The sequence below is a fragment of the Suncus etruscus genome, chromosome 3 (genome assembly GCF_024139225.1).
Source record: "Suncus etruscus isolate mSunEtr1 chromosome 3, mSunEtr1.pri.cur, whole genome shotgun sequence".
In the NCBI taxonomy this organism is placed as follows: Eukaryota; Metazoa; Chordata; class Mammalia; order Eulipotyphla; family Soricidae; genus Suncus; species Suncus etruscus.
The window spans coordinates 116,301,102-116,319,362 of record NC_064850.1 but is presented as its reverse complement, the minus strand read 5'-3'; the positions used below and the strand labels follow the sequence as shown (position 1 = coordinate 116,319,362).

The 18,261-nt window shown below is 46.6% G+C and overlaps 1 protein-coding gene across 1 annotated transcript in view; it reads left to right on the top strand.

The window, feature by feature from the left end:
- Positions 1–18,261, top strand: part of SMAD1 (SMAD family member 1) — a 61,721-nt gene that overhangs the window by 21,756 nt on the left and 21,704 nt on the right. Inside the window, exons 2-3 of the mRNA XM_049770082.1 lie at positions 11,326–11,844; positions 17,410–17,667. Of these exons, the coding sequence (XP_049626039.1) occupies positions 11,445–11,844; positions 17,410–17,667 (658 nt within the window). The 5' untranslated portion in view covers positions 11,326–11,444. The remainder of the gene's footprint in view (positions 1–11,325; positions 11,845–17,409; positions 17,668–18,261) is intronic.

The window sequence follows — 18,261 nt, the reverse complement described above, 5'->3', positions numbered from 1 at the left end:
CAGGCCTGCCTTTGGTTTCCGCTTTTGCAAAAGGCCCCCACGCTACAGTTCACTTTCAGACTCTTGACAATCACACAGCGACAAGTTTTATTTCTCTCACCTGTGCAGGAAGTGACCGCCACCCAGTTTCACTGAATTAGGAGGGAAGTGATTTTTTCAAGTGATAAAAAGAAATAAAATTCCATGCGCTTCCCAGAGGAGGGGTCCAACAATTGGGAGACTGCCGGCTGACCAGATGTTGCTTTGTAAGAGGATATAACTTGTAAAGACGTTTCCTTTGATGCCTGGGATGAATATGGATGTGTTTCCCTTCAAGAGGGTCCTGATTAAATTATTCAATTAGGAGCTGAGCCAAAGGATCTAAATATAGGGAGAGGGCTCAGGCTGTCCTGCCTTGCCGAGAAAGCTCACCTCTGCAGATGTGCGTGTTTATTGTCTGTCATAAACAGCACCTGGGAGCTTGGTGAAGCGAGAAAAACATGTTCCAGGAAAAACAGAAACCAAAAAGAAATGCAACAGGTTATCTTTTTTTTTTTTTTTTTAACAAAAGGGGATAATGTTTCCCTTGTTTAATCAATTCCATTTTTATCTATGAATTTGGCTTTGGAGTCACCTGCCTTTTTTTTTTTTTTTTTAACCTGCTTAATAAACAGGTTTCAATTCCATTCAGGTTTCAAATGCAAACTCTTGGCTGGCTCTATCTGCTCTGCTGAGAAAGTTGCTGAACCTCTAGGCTCAAGTTGATTAGTCAAGTTGAGATAATGATACAGACCTTGAAGGATTACGACCAGGGAGTCAATAAGATAATGTTTGTAAAAACAGCCAATGGAAGGTAATAGCTCAATTAAAATAATTTCATTCCTTTGTCAGCCCTGACTCATTCCTAACTGGCCACTTATGGAAATTTACTGCGTTTAGCGTCTTTGTCATCTGTAAAATTGCTCTTTCTTTCATAACTGACTCAAAGAGAATAGTTTTTTTTCTAAGAGGCAACACCGTAGACTTTTTTTCCTCTTTCAGGCAGTCAGATGAAATGTTAAAAATGCTTCCGACGTTTCCCATGTTAGTGAAGTGGACTCTGGCAAGACAAATGCCTTGAGAGCTTCTCAGTTGAGTGGACACCCATAGAAGTTACCAGGGCCTGTGAATTCGGAGCTGTAGATCCTTAAAAAAGCTGCTGCCCTGTCCATCCGGGTGATAATTGGCCATTCCCGGCATGAATTAGGGAAGGGGAATTTCATGGAATTCAGGAACAAGATCTCTTAGAGGAAGTGACAGATAGAGAAATCAGCCAAGTTTGTTTTTTGTTGAGGGCTATAAGAAAACTTAAGTGCCTAAATAAGGAATTGTGTAAGAATCACAAAACTTGCTTTTTGCTCTAGGGAATCAGTGAGAAAAGGGGGCCCAAGGCTCTTTAAGCCCCAACCTTGTGGGGGTGGTGCGGTGTCTGAACCAGAAAGGGATTTTTGCCTTGAAGATGTTTCCATCATACTGTGGATTGATCACTAGCAAACTGGCTGCACCCAAATCTCAAAACTGACATCAGGAACTCATCCATCCTCACTGACATCCCTCCTTTCCTGGCTGCATTTTCAGCAAGAGGGACTTTTCCCTTTGAAATCCCTGGGCTGACACAGCACAGCTTGCAATGAATTTACAAGTGCTAAGTGGTAGGCGGGAAAAGCAGTGAAGCTGTGAGACCTTGATATTTTGATTTCCGGAGAGTCTCACCTTTGAGAGCTGCAGAAGGCTGCTCTGACTTCCCCTCATTCTTAGATGCTTTCTTGTCCAGGACTTTTGTTTCAACTTGTTTTCTTCCAGGGATTCCAGAGAGCAAAGTCCCTTTTTAGCCCAGCTTCTGAGAACCATGAAATTTTGTCATTTGAAGCTAAGAGACAAATCTGAGAAGTAACATTTTCTTCCTCTTCCCTCTTTCTGGGCTTGTCTTTCCACCTTGATTTTTTTTGGGTTCATGGTCAGTTTTGCTCCCTTGAAATTGAGAGGCGTCAATGGTTCTGAGCAGCTGGAAACCAGGAGAAAGAAAAGCAAAAGAATTTACCTGCTTTTCTCCTACGAGACACAGATCTCAAAACTAAGTGATGTGTCTGGGAGAAGAAAAGAAGCATTTCAATAATTCATTTGTTGAAACTAGCCCCTGGAGCATTTGGGTATTTTCTGAGAAGGAAATAACTAGAGAAGACCCATTTCTGTTTCCCTCTTCCTATACTGACGTGTACACTTTCACTTTGTTCTCTGCCTAAACAGTGAAGTTGTCTCACTTTCCTTAAGCCGTGCATTAAATGATCTTTTCTGGGTGGAGGCAGGAGTGAGTCCAAGTGAGGCTCTGTTGATTCTTAGCTAACCAGCAGTTCAAAGCAAGGGCCTAAGTATGCAGTGCTCTTTGGGCCTTGCTATTTTGGGGATATGCAAACCATCCCTGCAGTCCCTCCAGGGATTCCCAGGAACCATGTGGTGGTACTAGGTATCGAATCTGGTCAGGTGCTTGCTGGCCATGTGGCTTAGTCACTGTACCATCTCTTGCTTAGTAAATGATTTTTGACTCTTGGACGAGGAACTGTTTGGAGTTGCCCCACTCTGGTTGTCTGGCAACTCCTTACTTAACTGCCCATAAGTCCTTGGACACTGCACTTTTCTCTACAATACAGTAAAGAAATCAGGTCCTCTGAGAATTCTTTTTTCATCAATAGTCTATGGACTCTACATTGAACTAATTGAATGACTTGCTAAACCAGGCATATGTAGGGACCTCTGGTGCATAAATTGTATTTGAGTTTACTGATGAAGCTTAAATTAACTGATTGCATTGATGATGAGAAATTTGTGATTTCTCCGCCTCTCAACTGTTAAGCTCACCCACTGTGGCTCTTGGCTTCATGGCAGAGTGATCTATTCTTTGTGCTTTTCAATATTTCAATATCAGTTTCAGTATTCAGTATTTCACTGGCAGGAAATCTCTGGCACTGTTTCCTTTGCAGCTTTCATCTTGAAAAGTTATTTGTGACCTTCTTATGTGGTGCCTAGTCTCCTGTTATTCTCTAAATTCTAATAAGTGTCAGGAATTTTAGGTGTCTTTGTTTCATCCTTCTACCATCCCCATTGGCTTCAACAATTCTGCCTTTGCTTGAAGAACATCGTTTACTCGGTGCCTGAATGAAATCAAGCAGGTGATGGTATTCTGTTTTTTTGAATGATTGATTCTGGAGTAATGAAAGTTACATTAAAGATCTCCAGGCATGTTCCCTTTTTGACCCTTTGGGTTGTTTTAATTTAGTGCAGGCAAATATTCTCATTAAGTCTTGAATTCTGTCTAAAATTGAATGTCGGCATAGATGAGGCATCTCTCCAGTGCTCACTGATGGAGGCCCCAGACGTTACACACAGCATGTCTCGGCAGGGAGAGGGGTTCTACAGACCCATGGGCGATGGAGAAGTGCTTCTTAAACTGGGAAATCATACTGGTCTCTTCTGTTTCTGGTTGCCTCACTGGAGGTCTTTGGAAGCCAAGTGTCACTCTCTGTTCTGTTGTGGATGAGAGCTTGTTAGGGTCTATCAGGTAACCAATACAGAGTTTGAAAGTACTCTTCCAAAGTGGGTCAAACTTGGGTTGTTTGTTTTGGAGCCACACCTAGCAATGCTCAAGGCTTATTGCTGGCTTTGCTCTCAGGGCTCCCTCCAGGCAGGGCTCAGAGATGCTGGGGATCTAACTGGGGTTAGCCATGTGTGAGACCAATTCTTGTATCTTTATTTCACCCTCATAGATAAACATTCTTTTATCTATTTCCATCAAGTTTTTATTTTTCCTTAAATATATTATCTAACTGTTAAACAGTCTCTTTTTGGGGGAGTTTTTTTTTTCTTTGTGGGATCCCACACATGGCTATGCTTAGGCCTCACTTTGGGCAGGCACAGGGGACCATTAGGGGTGTCAGAGATCGAACCTGATGAACCAGGCGCGTGCAAGGCCAGTGCCCAACCCACTGTACTATCTCTCCAGCACCACGGGACAGTTTTAAAAGTGAAGTTAATTAATAATCCAGGCTCTGAGTTCTTTGACTCTTGGCTTCTCATGTCCAGTTTGTTTTATCACTAGAGTGAAACCTTCAATGGACCAGAAAACAAGAAGTTAAAAACCAAGTGACCAAGTGACTCACTTGGGCCACAGACAATGGACCTTTTCTCTTCAGCCACGTTTTAACAGGTCACCAATAGTCTTGGCTATGTCTTTGCCTTGTCACTGTTTTAGAGTGATATTTTCTGTTTGTGAAATACCCCAATCATTATTTATTCTTGTTGAATTCACTCAGTTCCTGGAAACAGAACCAGTGTAGGTCTGAGCTCTGATTCCAACCTGCTGCCTGCCCTCCAGTGAAGACATTTAATTTGTAATTCTTGTAATTCTTGGCCTGGGCTCCCCCCAATTCCATTTATTGCGTCTGAAGGTACCTACTCATTTCTTTGCCAGCATTTCTGTGGGAATCTGGGGGTGCTAAGGGGCAGAGCAGGAGTTCTGCTGACATTCACACAGAGAAACTGTACATTTTCTTACCAAGAGGCCCAGATGAAGAAAATGTTTGCTGTTGAGCAATAGAATCATTAGATATTTTTTCTTTTCTTTTCTTTGTTCTTTTTTTTTTTTTTTTTTTTTTTTTAACTCTAAAGCTAGTTACCCAGCAGTTAAAGGGATTTTTTGGGGGGGTTGGTCTTGCTTTTTCTCTTTCACAGCAATGAATATCGTATAAGTTGTACAATTATATTGCCAGCAAAAGGAGTATTTTTTTTCTTACTGGGTTCTGGATGTGCTAACAGAACTCCTTTTCCAGAGTGAGACCCATTCATTGGGAAAGTTTCTGAAGTTTAGAACCTGGTTTTATGACTTTTAAAATCTGATCACACTGTCAGTCTGGCCGGGCTTATAATTAGAGTTTTTATGTGATTTGAACTCCTGAATTTATTTTGGTGCTTTTGTAATTAGCAAAATTTACATAGATATAAGAAACTGTATTTGGGAGATAGGTGGGATCACACCCCACAGTTTTCAGGGTATATTTCTCCTGTTTCTGTGCTCAGGGGTCACTCCTGGAAGTACTCAAGGAACCATAGAGGGTGTTGGGAATTGAGTCCGATCACCTGCATGCAGGGCAAGGAAGTTAGCTACTGTTTTTTCTGTAGTCTGAGAGACTTTTTAAACATCCTAAAGCTTATTTTTCAGCAAAGAATATTTGAGAGACCAGAGAAGTAGCTCAGTGGGCAGAGGTGTGTGTGTGTGTGTGTGTGTGTGTGTGTGTGTGTGTGTATGTGTGTGTGTGTGTGTATGTGTGTGTGTGTATGTGTATGTGTGTGTATGTATGGGTGGTATCTGTTGCATGTTGCGTATAGGAGGCCTGGATTCTGCTTCTGGCTATACATTGTCTTCAGAGCACCTTTGGGTTTGACCCCCAAAATCAGAAAGAACATTTTAAAACATTTAGAAAAGTCAGAGTTATTCACCAGCATTCCAAATTTGGTTACTTTTAAGAATTTGACATCTTTACCTCGTTGTTGATGTGATCTATATTGCTTTATGTTCTGCTTAACATTTTTCCAAGTAACTGCATGATTCTGTAAGTGCAAATGTATTTTGCCATTCCAGACAGATAAATACTCTGATGTAAAAAGTCATTTTTAGTAATAGTTTTCTGTAAGACTTGCAGATTGTCCTATTTCATGCCTTGTACTATGGCTTGCCTCCATTCCAATTATTAGATACTTCTGCTTTGTACTGTCATGAATAGCGTTGAAAGTCTGCATAAAACTGTCATTACTTTTATAGTTCAGCTCGTTTCCTTAGAGTAAAATTCTAAAAGTGACGTGACTAGAACAAAGATCTTGCTATTTTTAAGGCTTCTGGGGGCTTCTGTCTTAAGCAAATGTGTTTTCTTTTCTCTCAGTGTGAGATGTTTGTGTTTGGAGAGGAGGGAAGGAAATCTCTGTTTGCTGACTCATGTTTTTATTTTGCACTTTAAACTGATAAGGCCACTTAGCTTTTGACATGAACTCAAACAGGAAGTACAAAAAGGTGCAGGGGGAAAAAAGTGCCTTGTCTGGTCTGGTCAAGGCCATAATATCAAAGGCTCATTGGCATTCATGAAGGGATTGACAATCCTTGTTGAATTTGAATGTTAAAAAAAAGCCTAACTCAAAAGTAGCAGAAATTCATCATCCTATACATTAAATATGCAGTTGTGACCTTGTTCCAGTTAGTGGCATCAAGACACGCAACACACGCAGATCACATGTACATTATGTACACACACACACACACACACACATATATCCAACCCCAGTCCATGCTGGTGTCTGAAAGCTGCCAGTTGAAAGGGAAGTTCTCTATGAGGGCATCTAACTATTCAAATCAGCTATTTGGTAGCAAAATTGAGAGGGGAAAAAAGTCTCTGGAGACACTCAGGGTTCCACTATGGACAACCACTCTTGGGACTTGGCCAAAGTGAGTGCACTTTTCTAGATGACCCTGTTGTTGCCTGCAAAATGGAGGAAAATGAACAAGTCTTTCCTGCAGGGTTTGTGGAAGAGAATCCGCCTGCTTTGCCTGCCTAGTGCTTGGAATGGCCGTGTCTGGAGTGCTCAGAACATTTGCCCAAACGTTTTTGCAAACTTCTGCTCATCCTTTATGGCTTGTCCGCTATTTCCTCTTGGGTCGACTTCCTGGCATTCATTGTTCTCCATTTCTCTGCTTTTATATTTTATGGTCTGTATCTCAGTGCTTGCATCACACAACATTCCAGTTCATGGTGGGCCACATGGCCTATGCCCAGGCCACCCCCCCAGCTCACCTCAGCCTCCCCACCCACCCACCCCCGCCTCCTGTCCTGCTTCAACCTCCTGAATAAGCCTACAGTGAAGCCAGAGTTAGTTGCTGACTCGCCAGCTCTGGCCACAGATACGTCCGGACATAAGTCCTTTCCGCCACTCTGTGCCCTGACCCCAGACCAGGCTCTCTGCTTGGCTTTGTTGAATGATGCTAACCGAATCGCTCTAATGAACCCTGATGTGGTGCCACGTTATATTTACACCCCACCTGATCCACACTTGCTGGACACTCAAAACCCTTTGGTGACAGGGTCTGGAAGGTCCCAAGCGATGTTTGGGGGGAAAAGGGCAGGAGGTTGGGGGCCACACCTGGTAGTGCTCAGGGATCACTCCTGACAGTACTCAGGTGGGGACCATATGCAGTGTCGGGGATTGAACCTGGGTTGTGGCAGCAGGTAAGGCAAATGCCTCAACCTCTGCGAGTTCATCACTTCTGTCGAGTGATTCTGGAAGAAATTTAGCTTTTTCCCTTGAAAATATAGAGAAGCAGTGTGGAAGTAGGAGGAAAAAAAAAGAGCGGGAAGGTTTGATGCAGGGGGCCAAGAATGCTCTGGGCCACCCCAGTGGTGCTCTGGGGGCCTTCAGGAATGTCTGAGGAGAGGGCCCTATTGAGCCACATGTATATCAAGCTTCTTAGTCCAGGGCAATTTCTGCAGCCCTGGCACTTCTTCATCACAAATGGTTCACAAAGAATGGCAAACCTGGCTGTCCTGTTTTTTTTTTTCCTTTCTTTCTCTCCCCCCCTACCCCCCACCCCCCACCCCCCACAAAACTTGTCTTTAGTAAAAGTGCATATAACCTTCCAAATAGGCTTGTAGCCAGGGTGGCTAGGAAAGAGCAACAATGGTGAGTGTTTTCTGGCTTTTTCTCTGGGATGAAGAGGTTCTGGCCCCAAAATGGGTCTGTGCAGGGGCAATAGTTTTCTTTTGCAAAAGTAGTGCTGGGTTCTCTGCAGCTTGCTGCGTGGCATTGGGACTTTCTGATTCCTCAGGGAGTTCATTCAAAGCGCACCCCTCCTCTCCCCACCGTCGGTCAGAGCTGCTGCCTGTCAGGCCCCACACACAGGAAGGCTGAGATGGACCTGCCAGCCGCCTTGGAAACAGACCCGGACAAGGGGGAGGCGGCTGCAGGTTGCTGTCCTCATCATCTTTTGCTTTTTGGGGGATCACTGACTATTTTCTCCTTTTGTTTCTGTCACCGGTGATTTGGGCTTTTTATGCATCCACTTTGCAAGAGGTTTACCTAACTTGACTAATGTTTTCTGTTTCAAAGAAGAAACCATTTTTCTTTCGGAATCTTGGGTCGCATGAGGCTAGGGGTGTGTAGTTGGATTCCGGAGTAAACACGGTCTTCTCCCTAGGGGATAATACCAAGGGAGCCCCATGAACTCACATCGCATCACAGGTGGAGATGTGGGTGCTTTCAGAATGGCTGTATTTTCAAGAAAAAGTTTGATTTTTAAATTTTTATAGGTTTTTCTCTACTATGCTTGTAAGTCTATTTTGAAATTAGAGTCACCCCTGATTTCAGGGGGAGACATGTAGTGTTGGCGCTCAAATTCAGAACTTGCCTGTCACCTGCAGAGCTCCTATCCAACATCTGGATAGAAACCTTTGCTTTTGTTTTCTTCTGCTTTGTAGTGGATACATAAAACATTTGTTTTCTACTTCCTTTCTCTTTAAAGATTTGGGCCAAACTCAGCGGTTCTCAGGGGTTACTCCCAGCTCTGCTCTCGGGAATTACTTCTGGACAGTGCTCAGGGGACCAACTGGGATGCTGGGGACAAACCTGGGTCAAATGCGTTCAAGGAAAGCGTCCTATTTGCTCTGCTATGGCTCCCATCTCTTGTTTTCTGCTCTTTTCTGACTTGTGTTAAAATGTATTAATTTTTCCTCTAGCACATCCTTCACGTTTTGTTGTATCCTTGGTTTTCTTTGATTTTGTTTGTTTACAACCATTATTCAGCAGAAAATACTTTCTCACTGTCCCTGTGTTTTCTGTCATGACCCGGCTGTTACTCCAGAAGAATGGGTCTTGTTGTGGACCCTGGGCACACATTCTTAGTGATTCTTCCTTCGATGGTGTGAGGTTAGCTAGTGGCTCAGTCAGTGTATTTCTGAGTCACGCTCGTGGGTGGCTGCATAGTGAGACCTCTGGTGTGAACTGGATCATTTCTGAGCACGTGATTCATCTGCCTTCTCGGGTCTGCTTGCTGCCTATGGCCATTACTATGTCAGTTTCCCACACAGTGAGTGACTTGACTTGGTTATTTTGTCCCTTTCTGCTTGATGTCACTGGAGAGGGCCATCACTTGAGTTGCCCTCTGGGGCTGATAATTGAGTCAAAGTGGATCAAAATGACCTGCCCTTCTTAAATCTCATTTCTCTCAAGTAAGAAGTGGTGTATTTGAGAAACTCTTGCGTTTGGCTGATTAACACTGTCAGCTTCAGGCGTGAGAACATGGACAAGATAGCTGCTTTCTTCCTTTTCCTTTCAAATGTTTTTTTTTTCGTTTTTATATCTGATGTGTCTCTTTTGAGCCCTAGATAGTTAAGCAATTCGTAAACCCCTCATACCCCATCTTTAACATGCTGTATTTAGTTTTGGGTTTGTTGGATCACACCTAGCTGTGCTCAGAGTTTACTCTTGACTCAGGTCATTCCTGGCAGGGGTCGGGCAACCATAATGCCAGGTGGGGATCAAACCTGGGCCAGCCACATGCAAGGTAAGCATTCTGCCCACTGCACCATCACTACAGCCCCCTATATTCGCTCTGTTTTGGTTTGGTTTTTGGCCCACACCCTGTGACACTCAGGGTTTACTCCTGGCTATGTGCTCAGAAATTGCTCATGGCTTGGGGGACCATATGGGACACTGGAGATCAAACCGAGGTCCGTCCATCCTGGGTCAGCTGCACAAGGCAAATGCCGTATGCTGTGCTACTGCTCTGGCCCAGAGTACATTTTTTTAATCTTGATGGTTGTAGTTCTGTCCCTTTATTTTCCCCCCACCTTTCTCTCCAGTACCTTGTCCCCTTACCTCCTGACACCCTCATCTGCCCTTGAGGAGAAGACGAACAAAAAAAACCTATGTGATCTCTCTGTTGGCTGTTGGGCTTGTGTTCATTTTCTCTGCTTTTCTTAGTGACGTTTGGCCAGAGCTAGGCTAAGCCGAGCTACTGTGCTTCTCTCTTTCATCTTGTTCACCTTTTGTGTTTCTACTGCCTGAAGGGAACTCCACAATTTTAATGAATTCTCTCAGGGATAGTGATTCCATTTGCCTTGGTGTGTACTTCCTGCTTCTCCCACATGTGGAAAGCGTGCCTGATTGGCCCTGGGAGCTCAAAGGCCAGGTGGATGGGCTGGCACATGGCAAACCCTGAACGATGCTTTGGGTGTTTGCACGTCATTGCCTTCTTCTCCGCATGTTGAAACTGAGTGGGGACCCAGACCCAGACCCAGACCCAGAGGAGATGCAAAGACTATTGTGTTTTTATTGTTTCCTGTTGCTTTCAGGTTTTGCGGCTCGGGGTGTGCTTTGAAAGGCTAAAAATAGAAGCATGACGGCATCTGTGGGGTGTGGAGGGGTAGGGTCACTCAGGGCCTCTGCACACCGCTGTGGTCGCCCTTATCTCACATCTTCTGTCTGTCCAGCCGGGTGGGTGCTGTGAGCACCTCCGGCCTTTGGGCCTTTCAGGAGGGAAGTGGCTGTGGTGTGTCCCCAAGCTCAGGAAAGCTGGTAGGAGGAAGCACTTGGGCCGCTTGAACAGACCAGCAGAGCCTGGGTGTGTTGACCTTCAGACTGTTCTAGAGGCCTGAGATCTGGCATCAGATGGCAGTGGCCACGTTGCTGTCTGCTGAGGGCTCTGCCCTTGGGGCCCTTCCCTGGAGCCTCTTCCCAGTGAGGGTCAGTGCTGTACCTCGTCCCTCTTTCTAGGAAGTTTCCAGCCTCCTCCTCACCCTGGGGAGCCCACTGGAAGTTCTACTCTCTTTTTAGACACAGCTCATCTCCAGATATGCTCATCTTTTCTTTGGGTTGGCTTGAGTGGTTGGTCACACCGGCAGTGCTCAGGGCTGAGTCCTGCTTCTGTGGAGTCTGGGGGACCCTGATCTGATCAGGGGATCGATCTGGTGTAGCCGCCTGTACGGAAAGCACCTTTCTCCTGTGCTGTCTCTTTGGCCCACTTCAGTATGAGTTTTGTTTTCACCACAACCAGTGATACTTAGGGCTTCCTCCCAATTCTACATTCAGGCATCACTCCTGGAGGTGCTCGGGGGAACAAATGGGATGCCAGGAAACCCAAGAGGTGTAGTATCGAACCCAACTTGTTGCCAACTATAATTCTAACAGCACTTCATGAAGTCAAGGGTACCGAGTTGTGATTTAATAAATCATGGCTTTGTACTTAACTTGTCTCCATCCTGTTTTCCTCTCCAGGAACTTGACCTGCATGTGTTGGGGACAGACCCCCGGCATGGTCTTCTCCACATCCCTCCCGGCATTGGTCCCCTGGATCCACCAATCTGAGTGAAGGGCCCGTCCCACCCAGTGTCACCATGAACGTGACCAGCCTGTTCTCCTTCACGAGCCCAGCTGTGAAGAGGCTGCTAGGGTGGAAGCAGGGCGATGAGGAAGAGAAATGGGCCGAGAAGGCAGTGGACGCCCTGGTGAAGAAGCTAAAGAAGAAGAAGGGTGCCATGGAGGAGCTGGAGAAGGCACTGAGCTGCCCTGGCCAGCCTAGCAGCTGCGTCACCATCCCGCGCTCTCTGGATGGCCGCCTGCAGGTGTCTCACCGCAAGGGGCTGCCACACGTCATCTACTGTCGTGTGTGGCGCTGGCCTGACCTGCAGAGCCACCATGAGCTCAAGCCACTTGAGTGTTGTGAGTTCCCTTTTGGCTCCAAGCAGAAGGAGGTGTGCATCAATCCCTACCACTACAAGCGCGTGGAGAGCCCTGGTGAGTGCCAGCGCCATGCCATGCCAGCCCTGTATCCCTAGTAGCCATCACGCCCCCCCCAGTCCATCTTTCTGTGTTTTCCACAATGCCTGGCCCAGCCCTGTGTCCCTGTACCTGCCCAGTCCAGTCCTGTGTCCCTCACACCTGTCCCTCACATTCTCCATGCATGCCCATCCCATCCCCCCACTGTACCTTCCAGCCTCAAGGGACCCCCTTGCACCATTGCAGCTGGCACTTGAGGGTGTGAGGGGCCTCAGGCCACTGCCCCACCCTGGTGTATTCCCTTGTCATCAGTGAAGGCCTCTCTGGTCAGTGCTCCCTGTAGGTTCAGGACACATTGTCCAATGCCTGGTGTGGGTCCTAAGGCATTTGATGGCCTGTGCTTGGTTTTCTTTCTAAATATGGCTCTTCTGATTCCCATCAGCTCTGCATGTTTCTCCAACTATCATTTCTCAACTCCTTAAGTCCAAGAGGGGAACCATAGCTGGAGATTGGGGGATTAACTAGTAACAGGAAAGGACCAAGGCAGAAAAATGGTCAAAAGACACCTGCCCAACACCTTTGCTTCATTTTTGTTTGTTTTTGGGACCCCATTCAGCAGTGTTAAGGGTTTAGTCTTGGCTTGATGCTCAGAAATCAATTCCGATGGGACTTGGGGAACCAAATGGAATGTTGGGGATTGAACCCAGGTTGACCACTTGCAAGGCAAGAGTCCTCCCTTCTATATTATCTCTCTAGCCCATCACTTCTGAAATTGTGGCAGTGACCTCATAGAGGGTGGCGTGACTAATCTTAGGGGCTGAGGGGGCCATGACAAATTTCTTTAAAAATGATAGATTCATTTATTATCTGTAGATTATTAGTTTTATGTAGCTAAATTATATGTTTGGAATTTCTCGACAAAATGAGCCATGTGTGGGAAGAGTTGAAGAAGTCTGCTCTAGGTCAGAGGTTCTTATTCAGGAGGGAAAATCACCCAGTTCCCTCTCAATTTGTCTTCTTTTAGTGAATAAGCAGAGAGCACCCCAATAGGCACCCAAGGCTGCTACTGCTTCCCCTGTTCTGTCTTGCTTGCTTAGTATCACCTAAACTAGAGTGATTTGAGTGGGGCATGGGATTTGCTGTGTCTGAAGAAGGTGCTTGTGATATGTCAAACTTTGTTCTACGAAGTTCACTGATGCGAACTATATAAACACCACTACTGAGAAAAGAGGCTTGTTCTGCCTGGATCATGGCTTCCTGCTACCATTCATCAGAACATTCTAGATCACCTCAGACAGAACCCAGGAGTGAAGGCGCTCACCTAGTGAACAGCTGACCCGGGTTCTAGCCCTGATAATACATTCTCCACCTGGGCCCAAATAGTCTAAGATCAGCTCTGATAAGATGGCCCATCTCGGGCCCGGAGAGATAACACAGCGGAGAGATAACACAGCGGCGTTTGCCTTGCAAGCAGCCGATCCAGGACCAAAGGGGTTGGTTTGAATCTCGGTGTCCCATATGGTCCCCCGTGCCTGCCAGGAGCTATTTCTGAGCAGACAGCCAGGAGTAACCCCTGAGCATCACCCGTCTCTTGGGAGGATCTCTCTCTCTGTCTCTGTCTCTCTCTCTCTCTCTCTGTCTCTCTGTCTCTCTCTCTCTCTCCTACCCTCTCTTTTCCCCTCTCCTCCCCTCCCCTCCCCACTCAAATAATCATCATGTTTTATTCATGGTAGTTTTTCTTGAACCTAGCTATTTAATTTATTTCAAAGACAAGAAAAGAAAAATCTTCCTGGAGAAGGAAAGGAATTTCCAGGAACCCATGGCAGCCCTGCTGGAGGGGGCTGGAGAAGGAGAAAGGATCCTATTCTGGTCCAAAGGCCCCTTTGGGAAAGTAGAACCTGGGACAATGGGATGGGTTTGTTTTGTTTCTCCTGCAAGTTGTGGACAGTGGTGGAAAGTGAAAGCTGGCAGGGCTGGCCGGCGCAGGCCCTGGGCTGATGTAACAGGTGCCTGTTTACTTGGACTTGGGGTAGCCCAGAGACCGGACTGCTGATTAGTGGTCTGCTTAAGTGTGGGTTTTCTGTGGCAGAGCAGAGTCAGCGGCCCTGTCTGCAGTGCTCAGGGGAGGCCACCCCACTGTTCCCTGTTACCCCGCCTGCCCCTGCTGGCTCCTATCTGGGCTGCTTCTCAGGGTTCTTGACCGTGACCATGTCCTTTGAGCCTTGTCAGTCAGCAGAGTTTTTCACACCAAGGCTTGAGTCTGCATGTCCCCCAGCAGTGACATCCCATATCTGGCTCTGTGGCTCACCTGGTCTGGTCACTGATAAGTGTGGTGTGGTGACTCTTCAGACCTGAGCCCCTGCCATCAGAAAGGCACCACTGACCAGGTGTCTCCAGAATCAACTTCCAGATTCTTGCCTCTCCGAACCCCCGTGTCCTCCAGTTCCCCAACGTGCTGGAATGGACTGTGATTTTTCTCTCAAACTGGGTGGTCATCCTGCCATGGAGTGTTGGTGAGGGGGAGGATGGTGATGGCTCATGCACAATTGGGAACACTTTGTTTACTTAAAGGAGATACTTGGGGGGGGGGGAGCACTGAATGACCTCCTTAGCTAAGGGGCTCATCGGCCAGGTCGGCCTGGGGAGCTCCAGATTGGAGTCTTCACCCCTGCAGAATGTTCGCAGGTAGCTGGACCCAGTGTGCATCGTTGCGGTGGCAGCTTCACCATTTCCAGGAGCTGCTCACAGAGGGATGAGCACCTTTGGGCCAGGCTCAGCCCCAGCACTCCAGGTGGTGCCTTAAACACTGACTTCCTGGAGTCACTCCCAATCCCAGGGCCCGTTGTAGGCCCAACCCCACCTCCCGCCCAGCAGGAAACAAAACCTTTCTTGCCCCACCTCCGGCATGGTACGGATGTAGACTGCGCCCCCATCTGGAGCACTGTGTCACTGTGCCCTGAGCCTCCCACTTTTCCTCCCCTTGTGCCTGGAGACTAAGGCCTGGGGCAGATCCCAGGTGTTCCCCCAAGAGAAATGTTTGGTTTCCTGCTGACCTGGAAAAGGGGATGTTTTTCTTGTTACTTCCCTATCCTTGGCTGATGGCCCCAGGTGATGGTGTCTGTCCGACACACACCACTTCGTTCTCACACACTTGGTCACTGTGCTCACTCACTGGCATCCTCCTCTGGGCCACACATGCCCATCTCCTGTGATGCTCATGGTTCATTTCAGTAACCTTGGCTTTTTGGTTTGGCTTGCTTCAGATTTTAGGGCCAAAACTGCCAGTGCTCAAGGGTTAACTCTTAGCTCTATATGTAGAATTACTCCTGGTGGGCAAATGGAACCAAATTGGATTCAGGGGACTGAATCCAGGTTGGCTTTGTGCAAGGCAAACACCCTACCCTCTTTGCGATCACTCTGGCCCAGTCATCATGATTTTAAGGTTTGTCTTTTTGTGTATATTCCTGTTCTGTTCATTTTTTCCAGGCCATTTTTATTGCGGAACCATGATTTACTATATATCATTATCTCTAGCATTATGAACCAAGGTTCCAATACCATACCCATAAGGATTGTCCTTGTATGGGGTGAAAAGTTCATTCAGATCTTCTGCCTCATTTTCTATTGAATTGGTGATTTATCATTCATGAGTTTTAGAATTCTTGATATGTTTGGGACATGGAGCGGTGTCTGAGGACTGAGATAGAAAGTTGATTCAAGTTGCTATCTAGTGCACTTAGATTATTTTTAAATAGGGGCCACACCCAGCAGTGCTACTTAGAGTAGCACTCTAAGGGGGTGAGACACGTATGTTGCCAGGTATTGAACCAGGAGCCTTGTGTATCTAAGCATGTATGTATTCTATCACTTGAGCCAGCTCTCCTGCCCGAATTTACCACATTTGATGGAAGGGTCTCAGGACCCACATATGCCCCTGTTAATGGTACGAGTCAGTCCTGCGCAGATGGCTCAGGAGTCTGGGTGCTCGCTTTGACTCTGGTTTGCTCCCTGGCACTTGCATGGTCCCCGAGTACTACCACAAGTGACCCCTAAGCACCACTGGGTATGAACTGGAAACAAAAACACTTTCCAGGGCCAGGGAGATAATATCGTAGGAGTTAAGGTCCTTTGCCCAGGTATGGCCAACCCCAGCTCAGTCTCCAGCACTTTATGGTTCCAGAGCACATAACCAGGAGTAACCTCCATGCATTACTGGGTCTGCCCCCACTCCCAATATGTTAACACATGTGTGGGGAATGATTCTTGCTATTCATGAATATGATGAGCTCATTAAGATCCAGTCATACTCACGCCCACACAGTGATCTCTGGTCTTCATTGCCTTTTGGTTTTTTGGGAATGAAATAAATTAAGGTTTCAAGAATGGGGAGACCTTAACTTCTTTTGCCTGAAAGATTTTCCTAGGGCAGTTTTTGGTTCCACAGGGCTCAGCATAAACTCAGCAGCAATTTTATTTTATTTTATTTTTATTATTTTTGCTTTTGTGTCCACACCCGGTTACACTCAGAGGTTATTCCTGGCTATGCGCTCAGAAATCGCTCCTCGCTTGGGGGATCATATGGGACGCTGGAGATCGAACCATGGTTCATCCTAGGTTAGCGTGTACAAGGCAAATGCCTTACCACTTGTGCCACTGCTCAGGCCCCAGCAATTTTATTTTATTTTTTTGGAGGAGGCACATGTTGAGTGTTCAAGGTTGATTCCTGGTGGTTCTGTGGAGTGATCCTGGGCAGTGCTCGGGAACCAAACAAAGAGATAAACCTTAGAAACATGATCCCTGGGATCTGGAGTGATATTACAGCAGGTAGGGCATTTGCCTTGCACACAGCTGACCTGGGTTCAATCCCAGCATCTCATATGGTCCCCCATGCTTGCCAGGAGTGATTTCTGGGCACAGAGCCAGGAGTAACCCCTGAGCGTCACTAGTGTATGGTCTCAAAACGAAAGAAAATGAAAAATCATGATCCCTAGGTCAGCTCCATAAAGCATTTTAAGCCATGTTATATTTCTCCATCTTATTCACCAACAGTTACATTTTGTTTTTGTGTGGGGGGCTCACACCTGGCTGTGCTCAGAGCTTACTCCTGACTCTGTGCTCATGGGTCAATCCTGGTGGGCCTCAGGGAACTATATGGAGTTGTGGGGATCAAACCTGGGTCAGCTCCATGCAAGACAAATGACATACTTAACATCCATCTCTGCAGTGCATCCATCAGCAATTTTAAAGAGATTCCTGGTACATGCCTGGCAGTGCTCAGGGGTGGTGACCCTTGACTCTGCACTCAGGAATTACTCCTGGCGATGCTCAAAGGGCCCTATGGGATGCTTAGGATCAAATTCTGGTTGGCTGTGTCCAAGGCCAATGCCTTGCTTGCTGTACTGTCGCTTGGACCCTAGTTCCTGCATTTTGTAGATGAGTTGTTTCATGAGTGGGGCCTTGGGTTCAATTGCTGGGCATGGCTCAGGTGTCAGCTCACCGTTAAAGACATTCCTGCTTGGCCAGGATGACACTAATTGCGCACTCACCCTTCACTATTGTCTCTTGCTCTTCTCTTCCTTGTAGTGCTCCCTCCAGTGCTGGTCCCAAGACACAGTGAGTACAACCCACAGCACAGCCTCTTAGCCCAGTTCCGGAACTTGGGCCAGAATGAGCCACACATGCCCCTCAACGCCACCTTCCCGGACTCCTTCCCACAGCCCAACAGTCACCCGTTCCCGCATTCCCCCAGCAGCAGCTACCCCAACTCCCCTGGGAGCAGCAGCAGCACCTTCCCGCACTCGCCTACCAGCTCCGACCCCGGCAGCCCCTTCCAGATGCCAGGTAAGCATGCCAGTGCCTGCCGAGGAAAATTGATTTTCGCACTTCATCTGGGAAGCCAGGTGCCAGCAGGTCCTCAAGTGAGGCATCGAAAGGGAACTGAGAAGCCAGAAAGGTGGTGCCTCTCAGGAAGGAGGGCTAACCTGGTGCAGTCCTGGGTATCTCTTGTGATCTGAGCACTGCTCCTGAGCACAGAGCCATGAGTAACTCTTGAGCATTGCTGGGTGTGGTCCCCAAACCAAAAACTAAACAACTTGATTAAATTAATAAATTTAACTGAATTAAGTAAAAAGTTTAATTTAAAATAATTACAAATAAGCAGTTAAGATAGCACTTATACAGTGGGAAGGGTGTTTGTTTGCCTTGCACATGACTGATCTGAGTTCAGTCTGGCATTCTATAGGGTCCCCTGAGCCTGGTAGGAGTAATTTCTGAGTACAGGAATAACCTTTGAGCACAACCAGGTGTGGCTTAAAATCCAAAAAATAAAATTAAACTAATTTTAAAATAGTTAAGTGGGACATGATTTGTCAGATTATAGGTAAACTACCAAATGTCTTCAGAGGAGAGGATGAGTAGTGTCTAGTTGCTTGCCAT